Source organism: Myotis nattereri, assembly GCF_964212035.1.
Source record: "Myotis nattereri genome assembly, chromosome: 2".
NCBI classification, from domain to species: Eukaryota; Metazoa; Chordata; class Mammalia; order Chiroptera; family Vespertilionidae; genus Myotis; species Myotis nattereri.
Window position 1 is genome coordinate 46,946,685 of NC_138076.1, and position 27,904 is coordinate 46,974,588.

Sequence of the window (27,904 nt, forward strand, 5' to 3'; positions counted from 1 at the left end):
ATAAGCCTTCACACTTTCATAGATATTTAACAAATTCTCTCCCGCAGGAAATTAGGCAGAAAGAATTATGATTATCGGTAATTATTATCAAGCAATTAATATTACAGTATTTCTCAGCAAGATAAAATCACAAATTAGTCATATAATGTTTTCCAAGTCTTATAAAACATTTATTCAAAAACAATGCAAGCTTGTTATTTAATGTGTCCCTCATAACGTTTAGACATCTCTCATGAGGTTCATGGGTCTTGATTTGGCCCTGACCACTGCCAATCATTGCCAATCATTTCAGTCTCAGGAGAGGTCATCAGATAAAACTCCCCTCCCCGCCCACAATCCACATTTGCAGGAGGCAAATTTCCAAAAAAAGATGAAGGATTTGGATCTCATCAGGCATGTCTTTCTCTAATGGTTTAAACAGAAGATACATTTGATTTTCTCAAGAAATTGAGAACATTTTTTTCTAGTTGAAATTCATCCGACAGAAATATATCAGGTACCTCTACGGATTCCTTAAAGTGAAAATATGTATTTACTGAGATTAGACTTGGAAGTACTAGATCTCAGAGATTGCTTTGGGAATGTGAGAAAGTCATTATTTGCTGGCTTTCCAGTAATTTATTTTGAATTTGTTAAATTCACTGATGTGTGACTGCCTATCAAAGCTTGATAAATAGCTTATAAATCACTTTAGGGTTGGCAGAAATAAATATTAACGAGTCAATTTCCAAGGAATTTAAAGTCAGTTTCTCCTTCTTCTGTCACCGTAAGTTAAAAAGCAAATCTCAAGTTGTTTCATTTAGAAAAGAATCTACAACTGTTTTTGTAATAATTTATTTTTATCAGGATAGTCACAGGACTATTTATGATATGAAATCAAACTATTTACTTAAAAGAAAAGTCTGTTCTTCGTAAGTCCACCTTGGACTTTCATATGACAAGAGTTTTGTGTGAAACTTATTTGTAAAACACAAGCACAGTGATGATTGTAATCATTTGAGAAACTAAAGTAACCCTCTTCACCGAGGTTTGCTCAGGGCTGGCCTCAGGAGAGGGGAAGAACAAAGTGAATCTTGTGAGGCTGCCAGGATTTTAAAGTACATTATCATGTGCTTAAAATCAACACACTTTATGTATTAGGCTAATCTCTGAGTTCTAAAAGATCAGCCAGCTAATATGGAGTGGCTGCCTACCTGTTCCGATAATTTCTGTCCGTCCAGGTGGGCCTGCGTCACAGCATCATTCACAAGCAAGTGGAAGTTCAGGAGCACGTGTTCAATGTCATACGTTCCATGCATGGCATCTGACAGCTCTTCCAAGGACCGGATGTACGCATGCCAGTGTGGATTCAGCTCCGCCATGTGCGCCAAGCAGCCTCTCACGACGTTGAGGCAGTACCCCATGCACGGTTTACTGAGCGTCAGGCCCTGGCAGTGAGGGCAGTACTGCATCCTCAGGAGGGCTCGGCCACACTCCCTGGAGAAGAGCAGATGGTCTGTGGTATTGATGACTTCAATGCCCAGATTCAATGCCTGCAGAAACGTGCGGCTGGGCAGCAGCGACCTCCCCATCTGCCCCATTACTCTTTGGGGGATATTACCAAATGGACGAATGTCCCGGCGAGCCATCCGGATGCATTCCGAGTACTCCAGGGAGCTGTCGGTCACAGCAGGGTTAATGAGATGATTGTAGACTAGAGGGAAAAGACTGTCAAAGAATCTGTTCACAAATTCTTCAGGATTAACATCCGCACCGAATAGATAGAGCCCCACATCGGTGAAGAACTCCTGAACTGAAGCAGCCGCCTCTAAGGCCATGTTCCTGTAGGTGTTGCAGAAAAGTATGCTGGTGTAATTCTCTGCTTGTCTGATGAGAGTTTCAAGGGTTTCTGTAACAAAAGCAGAGGCAAAGGATGGAAAAGCTTAGTATTCATTTTAGAACTCTTTGTCCATCTGCTCCAGACAGTAAATGAGCTTAATGCACTGAAACTATCCGAAAGATCTAAATGAGAACGCTCAGCCTACAAACCCAATTTAGTTTCCGAAAGATGATGTCTGGTCAACAGTGAGCATTACACACAGCACACTTGTTTTACAGAAATGTTTTCCTAGAATCAAACACATTTTTAAAAAGAATAGAAATAAAAAAGAATTTACATGTACATTATATTATGCCTTAGTCATTCATAAGCCAATAATGAGAGGGAAACGGTATCACTGAGAAAATAATTTTTGATCATGAGTTCATGGTTTATCAAATATAGTGATATTAATTACTTGATTCAACATGTACCGTATTTTTATATTTTTTTTCTCAGAATGAAAACTAGTAGATTATGTACTAGTTACTCCTAAGAGAGGCTAAGTTCCCAAAGGAAAGTCTGACAATCCTTGGACCTCCTAGCATGTTCCAATTAAAAAGAAAGTAAAAATTTTTATAATTAAACCCCTAAATTGTCAAACCTTATTTACACAGTGGGAAAGTCGTGGGCAGTATTAATTGATGAAAATAAATAATTGTATGACCACCTTCTCCACTATCTTCTGTTGTTTTTAATCATCTTATCTTCAAAGACTTTATTGTGGGACATTTTATTTTATTACTAAGTAATGCTTCCAAATAAATTTTGCTACAGAAAGAACAGAGAATAATTCATCCATAAATTAAGGGAGGTTGTAGTAATCAGCAAGTAGATGTTATGCTTCAAAATGATAGCTTTAGGTAGCAGTCCACCACTGGTAATTACATTTTATAATTGTCCTAAATATGATACATATCAATATAATATGTAATTAATTATAAAATACACCAATAAAATTATCTTCCATAACTTCAATCTCAGTTATTTTTCATTAGGTCATAAAAGACCACACAATAACTGTAACCCAACCATTGAATCCTATATAATAAAGAGGTAATATGCAAATTGACTGCCATGCCCTCACACAAGATGGCCACCCCATGTGGTCACAGATGGCCAGCAGGGGAGAGAAGTTGTGGGCAATCAGGCCAGCAGGGGAGGGCAGTTGGGGGATGACTGGGCTGGCAGGGGAGGGTAGTTAGGGGTGACCAGGCTGGCAGGGGAGGGCAGTGAGGGACAATCAGGCCAGCAGGGGAATGGTCAGTGGGAGATCAGACTGGCAGGCAGAAGCAGTTAGGGGCAATCAGGCAGGCAGGCAGGTGAGCGGTTGGGAACCAGCAGTCCCAGATTGTGAGAGGGATGTCCGACGGCAATTTAGGCCTGCTGAACATCCCTCTAGGGATCCCAGATTTGAGAGGGTGCAGGCTGGGCTGAGGGACACCCCCACCCTGTGCACAAATTTTGTGCACAAGACCTCTAGTCTATATTATAAAAGGTTTGTGGCCCTAATGCTGAGACAACCAAAGACTGATGTGGGTGGATGGGGCTGCGCTATTTCACATGCTGGGCTTCTAGTCCTATCTAATAAAAGAGAAACATGGTAATTGGCGTACAACCGCTACCCTTCCCATTGGCTAAACAGTGAGATATGCAAATTAACTGCCAGCCAAGATGGCGGCCGGCAGCCAGGCAGCTTGAAGCTAACATGAGGCTTGCTTGCTTCAGTGATGGAGGAAACCAACGTTCCCCGACTGCCTTGCCGGCCTCTGAGCTTGCAGTTTGAAACATTGTTACAAATATAGAAGCTAAACAAAACCCCAGAAACCTGCTTTAAACCCACCAGGATCTCAGAGCTGGAGTTGATACAGTGTTTCGATTATAGAACCCAAACAAACCAGATACCTGCTTTCAGCAGCAGAGGCCTCAGAGCTGGAGCCAGAGCTAAATCTGGCCCAGAATAAAAAAAAAGAAAAGAAAAAAAGGAGCAATTGGGAGCTTCAGTCACCCGCCAGCCTGAAAACAGCCCTCAGCCCCTCACCCAGGCTGGCCAGGCACCCCAGTGGGGACCCCCACCCTGATCCAGGACACCCTTCAGGGCAAACCAGCCAGCCCCCACCCATGCACCAGGCCTCTATCCTATATAGTAAAAGGGTAACATGCCTCCCAGCACCGGGATCAGCAGAGCCGTGAGGCCTCCCAGCACTGGGATCAGCAGAGCTGAGAGGCCTCCCAGTACCGGGATCAGTGTGACAGAGGGCAGAGCCCAAACTCCCTGATCGCCCTGTTGCTCTGTGTGTGACAGGGTGCGGGGCCACAACCTCCCTATCTGCCCTGCTCTGTTTGTGACAAGGGAAGGCACCCCAACACCCTAATCAGCCCTGCTCTGTGCCTGATAGGGGGGAGCTCCTCAACCCCCTGATCGCCCTGCGGCTCTGTGTGTGACAGGGTGTGGCGCTCCAACCCCCCCCCCCCCCCCATGGGCCCTGCTCTGTGTGTGATGGGGTAGAGCCATAACCTCCCCACCGGCCCTGCCCGGAGTGTGGGAGTGGCGGCGCCCCAACCCCCTGATCGGCCCTGCTCTGTGGGTGATAGAGGGCAGTGCCCCAACCCCCTATTGGCCCTAGTCTGTGAGTGACAGGGGGCAGCGCCCCAACTCCCCAATTGGCCCTGCTCTGAGCCCGACCAGGGGCTGCACCTAGGGATTGGGCCTGCCCTCTGCCACCCGGGAGCAGGCCTAAGCCAGCAGGTCGTTATCTCCCGAGGGGTCCGAGACTGGCCGGGCTGAGGGACCCCCCTCCCCCAGAGTGCACAAAGTTTTGTGCACCGGGCCTCTAGTATATTATAAAAAGAGATGAAAAATTGTAAAATAAAATAAATAATAGAAAGCAGAGGTGCAGGGAGAGCTGGTGAAATGGAACTGTGTCATGAATTTGCCATAGTATCCTAAAAGAAGCTAGCCACTTTCATAAAATAAGCTTTCATAAGATAAGATACAATATCATGTACCCTAATTCTGTTCTGAGACTGATTCAGGTTGGGTTCCAGGCTTCAGTGTGATATATCAAGGTACACGCTATTGTGTTCTCTTAAAATCCATATGTCGAAGCCTAATCTCCAATGTGATAGTATTTGGAAGTGGGACTTTTGGGAGGTGATTAGGTGATCAGGGTGGGGCCCTCAGGAATGGGATTATTGCCCTTATAAAAGAGGTGTCAGAGCTCTCCCTTACCCTTTCTGACAGGTGAGGACACAAAGAGAAAACAGCTGTGTATGAACCAGAAAGGGGACTCTCACCAGATAATGAATCTATGTGCACCTTGATCTTGGACTTCCCACCCTCCAGAATTCTGAGATATAAACTTGTCTTGTTTATAAAACTACCTAGTTTATGATATTCTGTTGCAGCAGCTGGGACTAAGAGAGAGATTTTACCTTGCAATCAAAGGCAACAGTTTTTAAAGGCTGTTGCAACTCTGATGAAACTGGAGTGCTAGGAACTCTAGATTGTTAACCAGGCAGGGCTCATGCATTACCTGTGCATCTCCAGGGCCCACTATAGTACAAACTGCATTCTCAATCTCAATTAAAATGTGAAAGGATGAAAATAGGATGGTAACTGAAGGCTTCAACTGAGATTAGCTGCTCTGCCAAGTGAGAGAGAATTAACACCAGGTTTTCCTGACTGGCCTGACCATCTGGGCTGCCTAAGGAAAATACCAATGGCCAGGTCTCTGTACTGTGGATTCTAACTCAGTAGTCCTGCCCTGGTCCAGGAATCTATAGTTAACAAACAATTATAAAAACAAGAGGGTGGAATTATTTTGACTTGGCCACAAATGGGATTGTATCAAAATAAAAGTTTTTGCACAGCAAAAGAAACCATCAACAAAATAAAAAGGGATCCTACACAATGGGAGTACATATTTGCCAACGATACATCTGATAAAGGGTTAATTTCCAAAATACATAAAGAATTCATACAACTCAACAAAATGAAGACAAATAATCCATTTAAAAAATTGGCCAAGGACCTGAATGGACACTTCTCTAAAGAGGACATAAAGAAGGCCTAGAGACAAATGAAAGAAATACTCAGTCACTAATCATCAGAGAAATGCAAATTAAAATGACAATGAGATATCACCTCATACTTGCCAGAATGGCTGTCACTCATATATCAAAAAAACAAAAAGTGCTCGTGAAGATGTTAAAAAGGAACCCTCATGCACTTCTGGTGGGAATGCAGACTGGTGCAGCCACTATAGAAAACAGTATGGAGTTTCATCAAAAAATTAAAAATGGAACTGCTATTTGACCAAGTGATCCCACATCTGGGGATATATCCTAAGAATCCCAAGTTGGCCAGTTTTTGAAGCATTGCAATTGCATATATCTATAAAATATTCTCTTTGCTTTTATAGAGGGGTTCCACAAGCATTCCACCATGATAGTCTGACCCCACAGTTGAAACCTCAGCTCGTACTAAAGCTTTCATGGAACCATGAGAATGAGTGTGAAAAGCAAATTAAACCTCTGTGGTTGGAACTAAAATAAAACTGTTAAACTTATTTATTATCAATAGCATAGGCTTGTTTTCCTCCTCTTTTGTGAGACTATAAACTGGGAGGAGATAGGTTGCAAGTTTTCTTTTGTAAGATAAAATAAGACTAGGTTAAAAAAATACCCATATATCACAAACATTCCTACATGCTTCCCACCAAGCTTGCTAAGGTGCAGGCTATAGGTGTATGTGATTGATACCTGCCATGTTTCTCGGTGCAATAAAGGTTCATGCTACCCCAAGCAATAAGACAAATACCCAATCTGACTTCTGCCAACTCTAAATAATGCTTAAACACAATTTTTTAAAGTAAAAATTAAAATGTTTCTTTTTAAATTCCACTCCCATTAATTTATTCAGGAATATAGGAAATTCATCTTTTCCATTGCTATAACTAATGTTTGCAAATTAATTTACTTTGTAAAAGCAATGTTGAAGAGAACATATTTAATATTTAGTTGTATCCATTAAAAAAATAGGTATAGTAATTCCAAAAATCATTAGTTCTTTTGAAGGCTGCTCTGCACTAAAGGCAAAAATTGAAATTGATTACCTTTGAGTTCATAATTAAAAATAAATTTATGAAAAAATTCAACAATGCTGATTTTATTTCATTTCACACTAGTTTTTCTCTGGTTTATTGTTATTCTTTTTTTAACAAAATAAAAAACTGAAGAAAAAATTTAGGAAACATATTATAGTAAAATTTTAAAATCTTTTCCTAATATCATATGCATTAAAATTTTAGGTTTCATTATAATGTATTAACTAGAAGCCCAGTGCATGAAATCACACGGCCCCGCCCACCCATGTGCACCTTGTTGCACTCGCAGCCCCACCCACCTGCACGTGCCTCACCCACCCACACCGGTCTTTGGTTGTTAAAGAGTTAGGGCCACTGGGTTTTTATAATATAGACTAGAGGCCCGGTGCACGAAATTCATGCACTAGGGAGAGGGGGGTATCCCTTAGCCCAGCCTGCACCCTCTCCAATCTGGGACCCTTCAGGGATGTCAAAATGCCAGTTTAGGCCTGATCCCTCCCCCGACTGCTGGTTTAGGTCCGACTGGCAGTAGGATATCCCTCTCACAACCCAGACTGCTGGCTCCCAACCTTTCACCTGCCTACCTGCCTGCCTGATTGCCCCTAACCACTTCTGCCTGCCAGCCTAATTACCCTTAACCACTCCTCTGCCAGCCTGATAGAAGCCTAACTGCTCCCCTGCCAGACCAATTGCCCCTAATTGACCGCCCCTGCCCACCCAGGTGCCCCCAACTGCCCTCCCCTGCTGGCCTGGTTGCCCCTAACTGCCCTCCCCTGCCGGCCATCTTTGGCTGTGGACGCTGCCATCTTTGAGGGAGTGGCAGTCAATTAGCATGTTCCCTCCATATTTGCTGTGGGCTCCACCATCTTTGAGGGAGTGGCAGTCAATTAGCATATTCCCTCCTTATTGGCTGTGGGCACTCCATCTTTGTGACAGTGTGAGGGTCAATTAGCATATTCCCTCTTTATTAGAAAGGATTGTATTACCCTTTGAATGAGACATTATATGTTCTCTAACATCAACATTCTGATTCTATCCTGAATAGCTAACACACAGTGGGTTTTAAAAATGAACTATTTTGCAATTGGTTTTCACTATTCTATTAACTCATCACAATATGTTATTTTTCCTTTTAATCTTTATTAAACCTGATATTGACACTTTCCAGTTATTGAATTACCTGAACATATGTTAGGTATTTATTTTTTATTTATATGTATTTGTGATCATAAATGTTTCTTAAATCCAATCAATAAGAAAAACTATAAATGCTTGTTTTATATACATTTCACTTTCTAATGTGTAGAAATAAACATTTGTGAAGTTTTGGTTCTAATAGGTTCATAAAATTTTAATATATAAAACTCTTATATCAGAAACTAAACAATCTAAAAGCCAATCTATTGAATTATCTTGTTAATAATTTTTATAAATGTTGGTAAAATCAGAAGCTTAATTTACAAATATTGTTATATCAACTCTGACTTTGCAAAATTATCACAATGTTCTACTATGTTTACCATAGAGTTGAGTGTTTCCATTTATGAAATTAATATTTTTATTTTGACAAGAATTTTGAGAATTGTCAAATGAACAAAATATTTTGCTGCAATGCAAAAGAATAATTCACATAATCTGAGTTTATAAACCCAAGGTAGGTTAGGTGCTGAATAATTCATCACATCTACTTAACTATTAAGGAGACACTAAACAGTTCCTTTAATTACAAAGTTTTAATAAATAAAAAATGCCACTCACTCAAGCTATACAAGTAATAGCTTTCTATTCATGTGCTAGATAGTGTAATATATTTTGAAAATAAATAAGCATCTGTTAAGCTTGCTTAAGGAATTTTAGCAATAGATTAGAAAAAAAAATTATCTTTTTGTTGTTTTTCACTGAGAATTTCAATAAGTTCTATTTTCAGTATTATCAGATCAAGTTTATCAAGGCCAAACCCCAACTTTCCTTTTAATTCCTGAGAGTGGTAGATTGAATAAAAACTGCAATTTAATTGCTGATTGAATAAAAACTTAATTTCTTCCAGCATTATGAGAAAATCAAATTATGCCTTATCTCATAAAGTAAGAAGTAAAGTTGGAATGCATAAAGTTTATCTGCATCTACTCCAATTTCAACATTAACTTTCTGAGAAATTTAAATAATAAAACACCTATAACAAGTAGTTTTATCTCAACCTTTTCCAGCCCACACTCCCTTCAGAGACTTTTTATTATATGTACCAATGATTATTAAAACTTAAATCAAGGATTTAAACTTAAATATAACTGGGGAGATAAAATCAGATGATAGGGATTTAAAACTAAACTTGATAAATTGCTAAATCAGTGAAGATTAATATACAAGTATCTTTTTGCAATGGGAAGAAATTTAATATTTATAGAGCTTTTATTGCTTTAAAGATAAAGTTGACTTCAAAATGCAATGATCATGAAATAACTATTGTAATAACCTAACCAGCCTTACAGGAACAGACATTTTATGAACCTTTTTACATTTTTATTATTTTTGATATATGGACATTTTAAGATACAGAATTTAAAGTGTGTTACAATTCAAGACCACAGATATCCTCAAACATAGCAATAAAATAGATGGAGAAAGATTAAATTATATCAACCATGGATAATCAGATGGTTTTACAATGTGTATCTGGGTTGGAAATGTTCACAGTAAATTTACATTTTTGTGCATTACAATTCTCAAGTCACAGATTGTGTTACTACAACAGATACTTCATTACTAAACTGCTAATTTAGAACTAGTGTGTGCCTGAGATTATACATCTTTCTGAATTGAATTATAGACAAATGACAAGATATGTAGGTAATTTTAAGAGTAATTTCTCAAACAGTTTTAATCACCCATACATTACAATGAGCTGTAATTCTTCTGCTTTATTTTAAATAAAAATACTTTCTAATCATTTTAATAGTCACATTTAATAATGCCTTTAGTTATCAGAAGACCATTATAGCTACTCTGAAAATATGCATATTTAAATAAAATCAGCAATTATCTATTTCTCCAGTCTGGAAGTGTTTATACTGAATTCATCTCTATAATATTTGCATGTTTATTCAATTTTTTCATCAACTAAAATGTGTAATAAATGTTTTCTGGAATATTAATTTAATGACATATTTCAATGTTATGCAGTATGATTTATAATATCATTCTTCAGAAATTAGTCATCTATACAAAATATAGTGAGTGGAATATTAATTTGCACTACCAAAAATTAACATACCGGTAATTAATCTGGTCTCCTAGGAAAAGCACTGCATGGAAAAATGCTTTCTCAACTTTTCTCCTCCCTCATCTCCCTCCCCATTATTTTGGCTATCATAGTGCTTCACATTTATTTTTAATATTATTTTATAACCATTTATGTTCTGAGAATCAGCTTATGATTTTAGCAAAAATTTGAACTTATTAAGTGTTTATGCAATACTAGAGGCCTGATGCATGACATTCATGCACTGGGAGGAGAGGTGGGGTCCCTCAGCACAGTCTGCATCCTCTCACAGTCCGGGACCCCTCAGGGGATGTCCACCTGCTGGTGTGGGGAGCAGGCCTAAGCTGGCAGTCGGACATCCCCCGAGGGGTCCTTAGCACTGCTGGGGAGGTGGAGAGGCACGCCAGCCATGAGCCCGGCTTCTGGCTGAGTGGCGCTCCCCCTGTGGGAGCACGCCGACCACTAGGGGGCAGCTCTTGTGTTGAGCGTCTGTCCCCTGGTGGTCAGTGTGCATCATAGCAACCAGTTGTTCCACGAGTGGGCAATTTGCATATTAGCCTTTAATTATATAGGATAACATAATTGCTAAAAAACTCACTGTAGATTGTTTCATGAATTATGGTGGAGCGAAGATTTTAAATCAAATCTCCTAATAACCTTTAAAATACACCAATGGAACAGAATAGAGAGTCCAGAAATAAACCCACACCTTTATGGTAAATCAATATTTGACAAAGGAGGCAAAAACATACAATGGGGTTAAGATAGTCTATTCAATAAATGGTGTTGAGAATATTGGATAGATACAAGCAAAAATATGAAACCAGACCACCTTCTTACACCATACACAAGAATAAACTGAAAATGGATTAAAGACTTCAATGTTAGACGTGAAACCATTAAAATCCTACAAGAAAATATAGGCCAAAAAATCTGAGACATTTCTCATGCAACATTTTTTTCTGATAGATCTCGGGCAAGGGAAATAAAAGAAAAAATAAACAAATGGGACAACATCAAACTAAAAGTTTTTGTACAGCAAATGAAACCATCAACAAAATGAAAAGACAACATATTCACCAATGATGCATCTGATAAGGATTAAATATCCAAAATTTATAAAGAATTTATAAAACTCAACACAAAAAAGCAAACAAAACAAAACAGAACACAATCCAATTAAAGGGCCTGAACAGAAACTTCTCCAAAGAGGACATACAGATGGCCAATAGACATATGAAGAGATGCTGAATGTCACTAATCACCAGAGAAATGCAAATTAAAATCAGAATAAGATATCACCTCACACCTGTCAAAAAGCTGTGGTACATTTACATAATTGAATACTACTCAGCCATAATAAATAAATAAATAAATAAATAAATAAATAAATAAATAAATAAATAAATAAATAAATAAATAAATAAATAAATAAATAAATAAATAAATATCTTACCTTTTGCTACAGCATGGATATATCTGGAGAGTATCATGGTAAGTGAAATACCCAGTCAGAGAAAGACAAGTACTGTATGATTTCACTTATATGTGGAATTAATGAACAAAATAAACAAAATAGACTCATAGATACAGAGGACAAACTGACAGTTGTCAGAGGAGAAAGGATTAGGGGGCTGGGTGAAAAAGTGAAGGGATTAAGCAAAAGCAGAACTCGGTACCTATCTAATCGCGTAGCTGTGAGAATTAAATGAACTTGTACATGCTCCGTACCTGCATAATGTCTATAGGTGAGAAATGCTCAAATACATTAAAGAGTCATTATCACAGTCACCCTTCACTTCTGCTATGTATTTGCCATGAACTAGATGTCTCATTAGGTTTTTTTAGTAAATTAATTTCCTTGATTCTCCAACCCACAATAATAACAACAACTATTATTATTATTATTGTTATTATTATAAAGATAATCAAGTGAAACACTGAATATATAAGTGGTCTGCCCAAGGTTTACAAAGAAAGTGACATAGCCTGGATTTCAATCCAAGGCCTCTGGCTCTAAACTCTGGGTTCTTAACCATTAGCATATATTATCTCTTTTTAAATAGGCTGAAAGTCTATTTAAATTAGTTGAAAATGGTCCGTTTGGTATATACTTAAATCAAAAACAAAAGAAAAGTGAAACAACTTTATTTATATGTCTAAATAAAATAGAAAGATTTCACTGTTAATTTAGCACATTGAGCCATTATGTGATAACATAATTTAGCTACTGTAATTACTTTTTTTGGAAATTAACCAATACTATTAATATAGCTAAAATAAATGAAGAGATAGCGCTACATATGTTGTGTTGGAGTTAAAACAGCTAAGGACTCTCTAATATTTGTAATTATTAACTGCAAAATTCATCCTCATCTCTAGAAAGATGGTCCAACCTCTTCCTAACCAGATTCATTGGCTTCTCAAGGCTCACATTCTCCTGGTTTCTCTAGGCCAGGGGTCCTCAAACTTTTTAAACAGGGGGGCCAGTTCACTGTCCCTCAGACCGTTGGAGGGCCGGACTATAGTTTAAAAAAAAACTATGAACAAATTCCTATGCACAGTGCACATATCTTATTTTGAAGTAAAAAAACAAAACTTAAAAAAAAGGCTCTCCTAACTTCAAAAAAAAAAAAAAAGGCCCTACTAACTGCAAAATAAAAAAAAAAAAAAAACAGAACTCCTAACTTCAAAAAAAAAAAATAAATCCTACCTTGTTCTTACCTCGGTCCTCAGGCAGCAGGAGGCTCTGCACAGGCAAGCTCGTGACTCGTCCGATCACAACCGAGACTGAGAGGAGGAGTCAAGAGACAGAGAGAAGGAGGGGAGTCGGAGAGTGCGGCGCACATGCCACACATGCGCACTGCGGGCCCAGGATGAGTCGGCTGCTAAGCAGCAGGCAGCGGCGCCAAAAACACCCGGAGGGCCGGATAAATGTTTTCAGTGGGCCATATGTGGCCCGCGGACCGTAGTTTGAGGACCCCTGCTCTAGGCCCTAAATCTGGTGCCATTGATCCTCTTACATCCATTATGGGTAATTTTTTTTCTTTCTGTTCCTCTAAGACCTAAGCCAGACTTTTCAAAACCCTGAGTGGAATTGAACCCAAGACCCTTTGGTCCACAAGGCGATGCTCAATCCACTACCAGCGGTTCTCATCCTGTGGGTCGCGACCCCTTTGGCAGTCGAACGACCCTTTCACAGGGCTCGCCGAAGACCATCCTGCATATCAGATATTTACATTACTATTCATAACAGTAGCAACATTACAGTTATGAAGTAGCAACGAAAATAATTTTATGGTTGGGCCACAACATGAGGAACTGTATTTAAAGGGCCAGAAGGTTGAGAACCACTAAGCCAAATTCGCTGGGGCAGTACTGGGACGTTTATTTACTATTTCTAATTAGACATCATAAGTATTCTTTCTTCTTAAAAATATTTCCTATTGCCATATATTGCCCAAAAATCTATCTCATCCAGCCTGGATTACTGGTTCCTCAGCCCTTTCTTTCCTCATTCCAATAGCGAGCATTCTGAAAGTCTCATCCATCCTTTTACCTATCTACTTACATACAATGTTCACTCCAGGAGCAAGTCAAAACACCATAGACCTGAACAAATCAACACAATTTTATTTACATTGCATGGTTTTCAAACAGCCTAAAAGGATATGCAGGTGCCAAAAAAGCCATTTTATCAAGTAGCACATGGCATTCTAAATTAGCATGAATTGGACCTACAGTTCCTCTGACTACATAATTATACTGGTCTCAATCTTTCCTTTTTTTTAAAAAAAAAAAAACAGTTTTATTGATTTTTTTACAGAGAAGAAGGGAGAGGGATAGAGAGTTGGAAACATCAATGAGAGAGAAACATCGATCAGCTGCCTCCTGCACACGCCCTACTGGGGATGTGCCTGCAACCAAGGTACATGCCCTGGACTGGAATCGAACCCGGGACCCTTCAGTTCGCAAGCTGACGCTCCATCCACTGAGCCAAACCAGTCAGGGCTCAATCTTTCCTTTTTAAAGCTAGCTGTATAAAATCCACAGATGTACAAAAGCAAAACTTCTAGTACCCTCTAAAAAAGTTTATTTATCTTATTGTGTCAAATCACTGCAAGTCATTGACCACATTTATTGGTCTAAGAAATGTCTTTCATTTACACCCTCTTCTAGAAAATTTAGGTGGATTTTTTTTTTCACCAAGTGATGAAGTATAAATGTGTGTATCTTAGTATCTCATATCATGGTTCCTGGGGTATTTGTCTACAGTATACTGCTAAGAATATATTTGTTTGTTTCTATTAGCTTTATAGTAAAAAGAATTTCATTGGGCAATACAAACATAGTCACTATACAAATTCATACTAAAGTAAAATGCTGATGAGTTCTAACCACCTTATGTCCTAATATTAGGGAACTTAAAAATAAAATAAAAGGTTTTAATGACATTCTAGAATTTCCTGATTTTAGAGCACCCTAGCCATGGTCCTACAGATCTGCCGGATCATACTGCCAAGTGTCATGTCTGAGTGCTTCCTACAGGTATAGGACAGCACACAGAGAAGAAATGCATTGGAAGTATTCACTCCAAAGTTACAGGCAGTTTAATAAATATACTGTTCCTGCCCTGACAAGAGAGAAACTCCTTTAGAAGGTAGGCAATCTTTTAGACTATTACATTCTTTCCAAATAGCAGGAGGAAAAAATTGCAATACTTTCTGACAAATGAAATGGGCTATAGAGCACAAAATCAATCAGACTGAAGAGAGCCTGTTTTACTACAATATCCTTTCCTGCTTTCAAAAATGTTACCAGAAAATATTCCAAGAGTAATATAGTCAAAAGCAGAAAGCATAGGATAACATAATTATGTGATTAAGCTATGAAATGTTGGCAGTCCTTTATAAACTTGCTAGAAGTTTAATTTTAAAAAAACAACAACTGTGCTTCCAAAGATATCTTTTAAAAATCTAAATTTTAAATAATTATCATTTATACTATCAATTTTCTTTATGAAAATATAATAAATACCCCCCAAATATTTGTTAAGTAAATTATTGCTACAATTTTTCAGAGCAAGGTCAAAGCTTTTGAAATGTCAGTATATTAGGAATGCAAAAACATTTGATCAATGTACTAAAGTTCATCTCTCAATGCCCCATAATCATCTCAGGGACTTTATTTAGGCTTGCTTCTATTAATATTATTTTAGATAATATTATTCTAGAGCCTTTCTCATACCTCATTGACATGTTTAATTCAGTCAAAACATAGTAGCTTTGTAGTTATTACATCAAATGTCATAAAGCTATAGTTAGAAACTTTTTATTTTTTAAAAACTTGTTTTATTGGAAATTGATCTTAGCTTCTGTGTGGAAATGTATCTATACATTTGAAAATCATTAAAAAGTAGAACCCGTCATTTAGGAAAATATTAATCAATGTGGAGCTTAACAGAAGGACTAAGTCACATTTCCTCTGTATTGCACTTGTACTTATGAATGCCAATATATTATCTTCTATTTTGAAAATATTATCCATGATGCTTCTTGTGTCTTTCTCAAACCTCAATGCAATCATTAGCATTTTTTTTATTTCAACAGCTTTTCCCACCTTGTGTTGTAGTCTACACTTGCCATTATTGCACTTCGTTCTCTATTTTCAATTTTAATTCAGATTCACCTTACATATATACAAGCTGTTCCCTGTTCATATACATTGAAGTGTTTTAGGCAAACATAGATGGTATTCTTGATTCCATCAACAGCCTTAAAGAGTAGTGGTCCCTCTACCTACCTCTTCTAAATCTCACAAGGTTAAGAGCCAATTCACTTGCTAGCCATACCAAATAACAGCTTCTTTTCAAAACTATTACTTAAAGCTAGCTTGGTAGTTTCAATAAAGCCACATCTTCCCACCCCATGTAATTTGTCTCACACCATTTTGAAAAGCCTCATTATTGTTAAGAAAATCTTTAGTTATCCTCAAAGCATGAATGAAGCCTGTTGTAATGTTCCAGAATTATATAAAAATATATATTTTTTAAAAATTGTTGAGAAGTTTTGCCACTTTTTTAAAGACAGTTTAGAGACCTTAAATCAACTTGAGAACTCATAGACTATAAGTAAATGTGAAGACTGTGAATAAAGAACTGAAAGCTATAGTTTATTAATTGGGTCTATAGAAAACTTGAAAAGAAAAATAATTCTAACTATATAAAAGTTTAGCTGATTGCTGACATTACAAGCAAGATTAACTCCTTAGAAGATATTAACTTATTCAGACAGGATTGATTATGCATGTGGGAAGGGATACAAGAAAAAAAATAACACTTGGAAAAGTTTGACCAATGGTATTTTAGTACACACTAAATAAAATCCACAAGTTACACTACGCTAAGTAGCTACCCAGGGTACTGTGCAGCTTTCAAGCTATGTGAAAACTAATTTTGTCAGTATGTTGTTAAATGCACATACAATATACACTACAGAATATTAGTCTGCAGTACCAGGTATGACCTAGCATTATGAACATTAAAATAGTCAAATGTTCCCTATAGCAGAGTTTCTTAAACACTAATATGCATAAAAGCTACTTCAAGTTAATCTATACTAAAAAAAGGGTAATATGCTAATTAGACCTGGTCAACCAGACATCTTCCAGATGTCCGACTTCCTTTTGGACAAAGTCACGGTGGTAGGGGCTGAGGCAGAGGCAGTTAGAGGTGATCAGGCCAGCAGGGGAGCAAGCAGTTAGGGGCGAGATCAGGCCAGTGCAGGGGAGCAAGCAGTTAGGGGGTGATCAGGCCGGCAGGGTAGGGCAGCTGGGAGCAATCAGGCCAGCAGAGGGCAGCTGGGGCGATCAGGCTGGCAGGGGAGCGGTAAGGGGGCAATCAGGCAGGCAGGTAGAGGTGTTTCCGGGTGATCAGGCAGGCAGGGAGAGGTGGTTAGGGGTGATCAGGCAGGCAGGTAGAGGTGGTTAGGGGTGATCAGGCAGGCAGGCAGGCGAACAGTTAGGCACCAGCGGTCCTGGATTGTGAGAGGGATGTCCAGCAGTCACACATCCCTCGAGAGGTCCTGGATTAGAGAGGGTACAGGCCGGGCTGAGGGCCCCCCCTCCATGTATGAATTTTGTGCACTGGGCCTCTAAATATTTAATAAAGATACTCAGATTCTGTAGGTTAAGATGGAGTCCAGAAATCAGCATTTCTAAAAAGCATTGGAAAATCCTGCCTGGTGTCTTTAAGAGTCAAATCACCTTGGAGTGAGACAGACCACGTTCTTTCTGTCAGGCCAATTATTCTTCCACTCTCATCCTGGCCACTCCTCTCTCTCTCTCTCTCTCCCAAACTCCTCCCCCAGCACCCCTTCTGCTTTCAATGCACATGCAGTTGATGCTCAGAACTGGCTCTTCCAAGCCTTCACCCATTCCCTTTCTTCTATCTTTTTCTATCTGGAATATTCATAATCATCCTTAAGAGAAAATGGCATCTTATACAGAAATTTCTCTGACCCAATCAGGCTGCTAATTATATATTTTTCTATGTACATATACCACTATGTAGATATCACTTTCTGCATGATACAAATTGCACTACTCATATGTCATAGCCCTTTCACAAACCTATTATAGTTTTAGTTTAAATGAAGAGCAATCATTATCATGGGGGAAATATGAAATAGAATGAAAGAAAAAGCATATATATATATATATATATATATATACATAAATATATATCAACATAGACATATAACATATATATATATATATATATATATATATATATATATATATATATATATATGCTAGCAACAAGTTACTTATAGTTAATGCAGTTAATTCATAACTGGAATTAGCATCATACAAAATAAATAGTACACTGGCAGAAAATATTCATTCCAGGGGGCAAGGATGGCTAAATAAAAATATCATAATCAATGATGTCAACAACTTAAAGAAAAGTCACATAATTACACATCAATAAGTACAAAAGAGACAGCTAATAAAATTTCACCATTCTAAGTTATTAAAACTCTAAGTTAGGAATAGAAGAACTCTAATTAAATATGTCAGACTACTACTCAAAAACAAACATAATTCTAAATGGTGTAATGTTAAAGCCATTTCTTTCATTTTTATTATTTATTTTTTGATGTTGACGTTATTATAGATGTCCCCCATTTCCCCCTCTTTGCCTTTCTCCACCAGACCCCATCACCCATCACTCCTCCATCATTTTTTCTTAAATCAAGAACAAAACAATAATGTCTATCATCACATTCAAAATTATTTTGAATGGTCTGGTCTAGTGAATTAGAAAAGATAAAGTATTATGTGATTTGTATAACAAAAAACAAACAAATGAACAAAAAAACCCAAAAGGGTCAGGTAAAAAAACTAAGGGGGTATGTAGAAGTTGTTTTTAGAAATTTAAAGGCACTTATATAGAAGATGGGTCCTCATATAGAGTTCTACAGATCTGAGAACAATGGAAATAGAGGGTATATCCTATCTAATAAAAGAGTAATATGCAAATTAATAGTCACTCCATCACAAAGATGGCTGTGCCCAGTCCCCTCAGCCCCACCGCTGAAGTGTCCAGGCCTGTTGGCCAGGCAGGTGGCAGGAAAGACCTGAGGGGGGGCGGTCCCAGAGGCGGCGGGTCCAGCCTTGCCACTCCATCGCTGCTGGAGTGTCTGGGCCTGTTGACTCGTCTGGGGGCTGCAGGGGCAAGCAGCGAGGCACGATCTGCCCACTCTGGCGGCCGATCCAGCCTCACCACTCTGCCGCCAATGGAGTGTCCCGAGGCAGTGGACATAGGAGCAGAGCCGAGGCAGCAGAGAAGGGCCGGCTTCACTCCCTTCTCTGCTTTGCTCCGGCTGCAGGAAGCCTTATTCTTGCAGGAATCTTCCTGCAACGGGCCTCTAGTCAGTTTAAAAAAAGTTTTCTGAAAACAAAATGGGCTTCCTTGAAAAGTAGTGAGAGCCCTGGAAAAGGAGTCATTTAAACAACTGATCTGTGATGGTGGAGAGAGTAAAGGATAGCTGACCTCTAAAATTCCTTCGAACCTTAAGAGCCATTGTTAAGTTTAATTTGAATGCTTCTTCAATGACATGACAATTCACTCAATTATGCTCAATTGTTGATTGATATAAAGGTTACCCATGGGTGGCTAACAAACACATGCACTCAAATGACTATCTCTTCCTCAATGTCCATTTCCACAGCTCATTTGTCTTTGCACTTGTAGTTCAACCTTCTCACTTATTAATATGGAAAGTTGTACAGGTGAGTCCATCACAGAAAAACATTCACATTCCACACATGGGCTTAAATGAATGCTACTCAGCAATATTTCTAACCTTCAAGAGACTGTACTTCCGTATAATACTCACAATGCAATTCCTTTAAAGAAACACTAAGTAAAAAATGATCTAATTGGAGAACTGAAAATCACAGATAAGTTAAAATGAAGAAAAAATACTGAGAAGCCTTAAAAGCATTTTGTGACATGAAGTAACTTAATTCATCCCAAATGTTGTGCTACAGTAAGTTATATGATCCTGCCAGATGCTGCTCTTTTGGAGAAGTTTATTATACCAGAGAGAGTAATTTATTTTAATGAGAATACTTTTGAATAATATTTGTTCCTGAAACCACTGCTTTCTTTGTTTCACAACTAATGAGAATAATTTCCTTTGATTCATAGGCATTTTTATTCTTCAGCTGATTCAATCAAAATAGCAATTAACTGCATGCATAATATGAAAATAAAGTGGAGACCTTCCAGTTCAGTTTCAGAAAATGTGCATCAATTGAGGAAACGACGTGATTCACATGTTAGAGAATCCACAGGTAAAGAATGGCAAGCAAAGCCTGCGGTTAATGCTCCAGTTTTGTGTCATCTCTGGATACCTAGCTAACGTAAAATCTGAACAGTGAAGAAAATGAAAATTACTAAAGAATGTATGTCTCAGTCATTATAACATCTAAGCAACACACAGATATTAACCTCAATGCAGGGCATTGACTGGTAGGTCCTGGTTTTCATAAAAACTTACATGAATGTTTAGCAATGCAAATCATGTGGATATAAAGTGAATGAATCTGTTCAGAGAGCGGGTATAAATTTAGAAAAACACCATCACTTTTAATTTGAAAAAGGAACACTGGAGAGTAATTTGCCTCTGAGAGTGGTAAGCACCCTAAATATAACTCAACACAGAAAAACAAAACCACTCCTCAAACAGATAGTCATGGAGGGGATGTGTGGGGCACCTACTACAAGGGCCACATCCACTACCTGGGGGTAAAGGCTTCAAATGGAATAATCATGCAGGCAGAGACTCTCCGCAGAGGTGAGTCACATGATGTCACAGGAAGCTTCAGCTCTGGCTGAAACAGGAGCTAAGCAACAGGCATACATTTAGGAACATCTGATCTTTCCGAGTATGATTAACCTGCCTGATGCATGCTCCAATTTTATAAAATGTCACCAAATATTATAAAAAAGCCATAGAGTTATTCTGTAGTATGAAACACTGTTCCATACAGTGTGATTTTACTGCATTTAGTCATCTCATCACAAGCTATAAGATTCCATAAAAAATAAATAAGGTATCTAAGAATCTTTTTCATCAAATTACCGTGATTATACAATCAGTTCCTGGTTCATAGTAAGTGCACGAAATACATCTGGATTCAGTCATGGTTCCCAATGTTATGGCTGCAGCAGTACCCTGGCATCAACAACTTCAATGACTTCCTATTATTTAAAACAAAATAAAATGAGGAGAAAGAAAAAAAATGCTATAAAAGTAAACACAATATACACATGTATTTGTAGAGAAAAGTATAGGTATATTCAAAATGTAGATGAGTATATATTGGTTTAATAATGGAATGAGACAGCACATGTCAACTAACGTGTGGCCTGAAAAACCTGTGCATGTGGAAACTAAACCTGGCAGAATTTCAGGAATCTTATGTTCTCCCGAGTATGGGTCTTTAAATGATCTGAGGTCCTAAATCCAACACTGTCTGACTAGGTGGCCTACACTAGGAAGAATTAGTCAAGAGCTTTCATCTTCTTCCCTAAAATCAGGCCTCAGAAGATGCTGATGAGGAGCGTTGCTCTGTGTGACTTAGACATTGTAAATCTTACAACAACTGGCAGGCTAACCCTACTGCACAATCTCGTTCCAGTTTCCTCCCACGTTCCAGCCTGCTTGGGAGCTATAGCCAGTCAGTCCTGGGAAAGTCATTTAAAGACTTAACTAGCTAGAGCAGTGATTTTCAACCAGTGTGCCGAAAGAATTTTTAAAAAGCCTGCAGTACCTGACTACTTAGTCAGGGGCATCGACCTTTTTCCTTAGGTTGTCAAATTAAAAAATGACAACAGCCAACACAACAATAGCAGTCCAGTATGAGTGAATCAAAATTATACCTATTTACCTAGTTGTTGTTTTGTTTTTTTGTCAGATTGGCAAAAAATATATATATATAACATATTTTTTGGTGTGCTGCAGAATTTTAGTAGTTAGTTTATGTGAGCCATGAGATGAAAAAGGTTGAAAATAGCTGAGCTGTTGACATCACAAGTGGTATGTGCTGGAAAAGGAGTCCTAGCAGGGGTAATGAAGCAGGAAGGTGCTGTGGTGGTAGTGGGATGGTAACCTAGTCATAATGATCATGAAATACTAGGTCATAGGCCAGGTGAGAGATTACCTAAATCAACAGGAAAATCTCCAGGATAACTACACCAGACATGGAGGAAAATAACTTTAAAAGATCAACGTAGACTCAGGACAAGACTTGATTTCCAATTGCCTTCAGGGACTGAGATTTATTACTTAGATATTTTTTAAAATTATTTTCATACCCCTAATTTTGTTGCTAACTTCTGCTCAGTTTTCTGCAACCCTTTGTATCAAAATTAATTAGGATTTATACGTTATCATTCTCCACAATTCTCTCTTCCATTTCTCTGTAAAATAATCAGCTTTTGCCTCCGCTATTCTACCAAAATGAATCCTGTGAACTTCACCGGTGGCCTCCATGTGGTTGCCAAATCCACTGGTGAGCTTCAGTCCCCACCGTAGGTGACATATCAGCAGCAGCTGACGGTGGCTCATTCCCTCCCCCACCTTTTCTGTACCTGATTCCTGGCACACTGTACTTTCTCGGTTTTCCTTCTGCCTCACTGGCCATTCCTTCTCAGGCTCCTTCGCTATTTCCCCTCTTTCTCCATTGTTCTCATCTTAGAGCTCCCAGGGCTCGGGCGGCAGTTCTCTTCTTTTCTCTACCTAGACTCACTTTTTGTTAAGCTCATCCAGTCGCATAGCTTTAAATACTATACATGAGGCAATGACTCCCAACTGCATATCTCTAGTCCAGACCTCTATCCTGAATTCCAGACAAGCCAAGACTATACTCAAATAACAGCACAGTTAAAACATAGGACTATGTCAATTTGTTGCTGACAAGCTTCTGATTGCTCCCCACTTCAGAGTAAAAACAAGGTTCATAAAAAGTCCCTTGTAGCCCTAACCGGTTTGGCTCGGTGGATAGAGCATCAGCCTGCAGACTGAAAGGTCCCAGGTTCGATTCCAGTCAAGGGCATGTACCTTGGTTGTGGGCACATCCCCAGTGGGAGGTGTGCAGAAGGCGGCTGATAGATGTTTCTCTCTCATCAATGTTTCTAGCTCTCTATCCCTCTCCCCTCCTCTCTGTAAGAAAATCAATAAAATATATTTTTAAAAAGTCCCTTGTATGATCTGACCCCTCACTTTTTCTCTTACTACTCTCCCTTCCTCTCATTCTACCCCAACTATGCCTGCCTCCTTACCATTATCCAAATGCAGCAAGTACATTCTTTACTGACAGCCTATCCCTTGCTAATTTTCTCTACCAGAAAGTCACTTCTCTTTCAAATCTGTGTACAAAGGTCAGTTTACCAATGAGGTTTCCTTCAGCAGATCTATTTAAAATAGCAACCTACCCTCCACCCAGGACTCTCTAACACGACACCCAGTGTTTTATTAAAGATAGCATGTATCACATAATGTATTGCACAGGTAACTTATTTATCATGACACTGCAATGAGAAAAATTTTCCAAGAACTCTGTGACAAAGGGTTAGGAAGCTCCCTAATCCTAACTGGAGAGGCTGCACCTGAATTCAATCCCATGGGAAGCCATAGGCCTCATGGATTCTTCTCCTAACAATAGGGTCTGAAACTTCCCAAGGCTTCCTCCTGCTGGCTAGCTGGCTTTCTTAGACAACAACTTTAAACTGCTAGCCGGATGATGTGGGTGCTCAAGTGGTCTCTCCAACAGCAAAAAAAAGTTGTTCACGTGCTCTCACCGTTAGAAGGAAGAGCGAAGTGGGGTGACACCCCTTCACTGGAACACAGAGCTATTTTAGGTCCAGCAGTAGTCTCTGTCAGACTATGGAAGATTTTGGGGACTCATACTTCTCTTGCTGATCATTGGCTTACAATGTGTCTCAACAAAACCTATTCTTTATCCTATACTAGGTGATGATACATAATTTTCTCCTACTCCCCACACAAGAACTATGTTTATGGTTTATTTTATTTTTTTCTCACTGGAATATTAGCTCCACAAGGACAAGTAATTTTTTTGTATTCTAAGCCACAGACCAATGCATAGTAGAGACTGAAATATTTTGTTAAAGAATCAAAGATGACTCAATTCTTCTTTTCGTTACTGAGCTATATAGATGATATTGTTATCAAATAAAATAGACATTAAAAGAGGTTGAGGACATTTAAGAAGAAATAGTGACTTCATACCGTCTGACTCAGTTTTATATTTCTTACAAACAGAGCCTTCTGAGAAATATTGTAGTTCTGTACGCCTCCCAGATAAAACTACCTGAAGTTCCTGATCCAAAATTCTTAGTGATCTGATTGACAAAAAAACATATTCTCCCCATATGTTTTAGTTAATAAAATACCCCATAAATTAGTGGCTGAAAACAACAAACATGTATTATGGCACAGTTTCTGTTGGTCAGGAATCAGACAGCTTCTTAGCTGAGGAGTTTTAGCTGAGGCTCTTCCACAAAGCTGCAATCTAATAGAAGAGGTCTCCAGGGTTGCAGTTATCTCAAAGTTCCAATGGGTAATGATCTTCTAGACTCAGTCACTTAACCATTGGAGGCCTCAGAAGATCTGCTTCCAAGTTCACGTATGTGAGTCTCTCCATTGGGCTGCCTCACAAAAGACTGAATATACAAATGAGCAACAGCAGACCATACATATATCAAAATAAAACTCTGACCCACAACCTGCAGCAAACTGTCCAGGAAGTCAAGCCAGTCTCTGTAGCAATTGGCCCAAAGTCGCCCAGATTGCCAGCTTCCCTAATATTTGCCCCCTACTTCCAATTTAGAACCAAGCAGAGAAAGCCAGATAAGCTCCTCTAACCAGTGACATAAGATGTCCCACTTCTCCTTAGTTCATCCTCGGCTACCCCATGCCAACGGCCTCCAATAAGGGCATACCAAAGTCTTCCCTATTTTCCTTCTATCAAGCTCTCCCACTCCTCTGCCTGCCTTTGCATCCACCAAATTCAAAGGACAGTGATCGACTCCGTTGCTATAGCAAGCCCTAAATAAATAGCCTTTGTTTGTTCTCACTGGGTCTTCATCTATTTCCACACCCACTGCTTCCCCCCAAAGTGAGTGATATGAGAGGGGAGAGAACACCCAAGATCAAAACCATAGTCTTTTTAAACCAAATCTCAGAAATGACATACCATCCTTTCTGCCATATGTTTTCGTAAATAACTAAGTCAATAAGTCCAGCCTATACCCAAGGGGAGGGCACTACACAAGAGTGAGTACCAGACTTAGGGATCATTGGAAACCACAGTGGGGCCTGCTTCCTCAAGTCTTATATAACTCTTTCATAAATGCTAGACCCAAGTTTATTTTGGACTTAAGTATACATTTTTTTTATTGAGATTCCTTGAAAAAGACTACTCTTACACTTGTTCTGTTTTAATACACACTGTAACTTAACACTGTATAAATGAATGATACATACATCATAGAGCAGGACTGAATGCGTATTCTTGAATATTCATAGGCACATTTGGGTCTTTGGCTTGGTGACATCTAAGCAGAACTATGATATGTGACCATAAGCACCATCTGCCTAACATCAGTGTTTTGAGGCTGCCAGTGCTCCCAGCTCCTGAGAACTAGCTCACATGCTGGACCCAGGAGCTTAACTTTTTACTTATTGGCATTTAGAGAGTTAAAAAGTGACTCTGAATGCCAATGGCATGGGTTACCCACTTCACAACTGTCCTGAGAGTCCTCTCCAGACTCTGTACTGGATATAATGGTGTAAAGTATAGTACACCATATACTTTACTCATTTTTTTTACCTTCTGGTTTTTGTAAGCATTTGTATTTTTAATCACCATGCTAATGTAATGGCTTCATAAACCCATATAAAGTATTGGTAATTAAAAACCTATCGCCCTGACGGATCAGGTTCAGTTGGTTGGAGGGTTGTCCTGTACATCAAAAGGCCCTGGGTTCAGTTTCAGTCAGGGCACATACCTAGGTTGTAGGTTCCATCCCCAGTGGAGGTCATATGCGAGGCTCTCACACTGATGTTTCTCTCCATTTTTCCCTCTCCCTTCCTCTCTCTCTAAAGTCAATGAAAACATGTCCTTGTGTGATGATTTTTTTAAAAAGCCTATCATTTCATTTTTGTGGTTCACTGAGTCATTCATTCATTCTCATTTTTTAACAAATACTATGGAGCATACAGTGGTGAATTGTAGAGCTTGTGACATACAATTAAATAAACACAGATTATGAATAAAAACCATTGCAGTACCTGGTATAAAGCAAAATTGCATAATGACATGCTAATATTAAAAGTGAGTGGATCCAGGAAGGAAGTTTTCTGGAAAACCAGAAAACACATTGTTCTTCAGATAGAGTCATGAGCTGAGATCAAAAAAAGACCTAAAGATCAAAAGGAAGGAGGATGAGCAAGTGTGAAGGCCCTAAAGCAGGAAGCAGCTTTGAGCATTACAGGAGCTAAGAGAATGCCAGGGGCAGGCGAGCTCTATACAAAAAAAAAAAAAAAAATACCCATGAAGCAAGATGTGCCTGGAGAATGAGGCTGAGAACAGACCCATAGGGCTTAAGTTGCTTAGTTTATAATGACAGAGATCACTTAAGAGTAATTACATTAATCAGAAACAGCAATTAAATATGGGTCTCATTAAACATTATTCAGAAGCAATAATTAAACATAGTCAGATAGTGTAATTAAACATAAGCTTGGAATAGCAATTGAAATGGTATTATACCAGAAAGGTCAATTTGGGTGCATAATTGGCTCAAATTTTTAACTTTGGAATCAATTATCTGAATTAATTGGCCTTATTAATGAAATCTTCAAAATGAATAGATCTTTGAAGAGATATGAGCTTTTTCCCAAAAGATATGAGCTATTTCCTAAAAATAGAAAATAAATCAATTTGAGAATAATAAATATGCTATAGATAATATCAACACACCATTATTACATTTCTATTCACTATTAGAATTCAGCTGGACTTTACCAATATTAATTACCTAATCTGTAGTGTAGAATGTCTATCCTTTAATAAGAATTTAAGAAAAGCATAAGGTGGTTTAACCTTGTGATAGGTAAGAACTGAATCAAGTTTTGCTTTCAAATCTGATCTGTTTCTACCTCTTACAATTAGCTTGCTCTACTCCAGCCCATACTCTATTTAAATATATATTGATAATTTAAATGTTAAAAATACTTTGTAAAGACTGAAAGTTCTTTAAGATAATAAGTAGCATATGTTGCTTTCTAGGATATAAAATCATAGTGCATTCCTCAATTTCATAAATAACTTATTTGAAAATATCCAAAGTATGCATAGCCTATTTTTATACACAGTAGTCTTCAAAATATACTCTCATATACCCATATAGTTTATGTTCAAAAGGAACCATACTTGTTGTTGTTGATCCTCAGCTGAGGATATTTTTCCCATTGATTTCTAAAGGGAGGATTGGAGACAGAGAAAAACATCGATGTGAGAAAGACACATGGATTGGTTGCCTCCTGCATGTGCCCCAGAAGGGCTGAGGATCAAGCCTGCAACCAAGATACATGCCTTTGACCAGAACCAAACACAAGACCCTTCAGTTTATTGGCCAAAGTTCTCACTTCTGAGCCAAACAGGTAGGGTGGAACCATACATTTTACTAATATTCATAACTGAGCCTTTCTATAATGTTACACATAATCTGTGGCCTTTGATTTGTTGCTGCAACTACTTTTGTCCAAGTTTATCCCAACACTCCACCTTTTGACTTTTTTAAACTTATCTTTATTGTTGAAAGTATTACAGATGTCCCCCTCCTCCCCGATTGCCCTCCTCCTCCCTACTCCCCCAGCCCTGCAAGCCTTCACCACACTATTGTCTGAGTCCATGAGTTTTGCATACTAGTATATGCATATAAGTTCTTTGGTTAATCTCTTCCCATCACCCCACCACCACTTCCCTCTAAGAATCATCAGTCTGTTCCATGCTTCCATGTCTCTGGATCTGTTTTGTTTGTTAGTTTATTTTTTTCATTATATTCCACATATAAGTGAG

General features: G+C 38.5%; 1 protein-coding gene across 2 annotated transcripts in view; it reads right to left on the reverse strand.

Annotated features, from left to right (window-relative positions):
• The window catches only part of GPC5 (glypican 5), a 1,292,689-nt gene that overhangs the window by 1,038,960 nt on the left and 225,825 nt on the right, over positions 1–27,904 (reverse strand). For both annotated transcript variants that reach the window (XM_081082596.1, XM_081082595.1), the window contains exon 3: positions 1,194–1,888. In XM_081082596.1, coding sequence (XP_080938722.1) covers positions 1,194–1,888 — 695 coding nt within the window. The remainder of the gene's footprint in view (positions 1–1,193; positions 1,889–27,904) is intronic.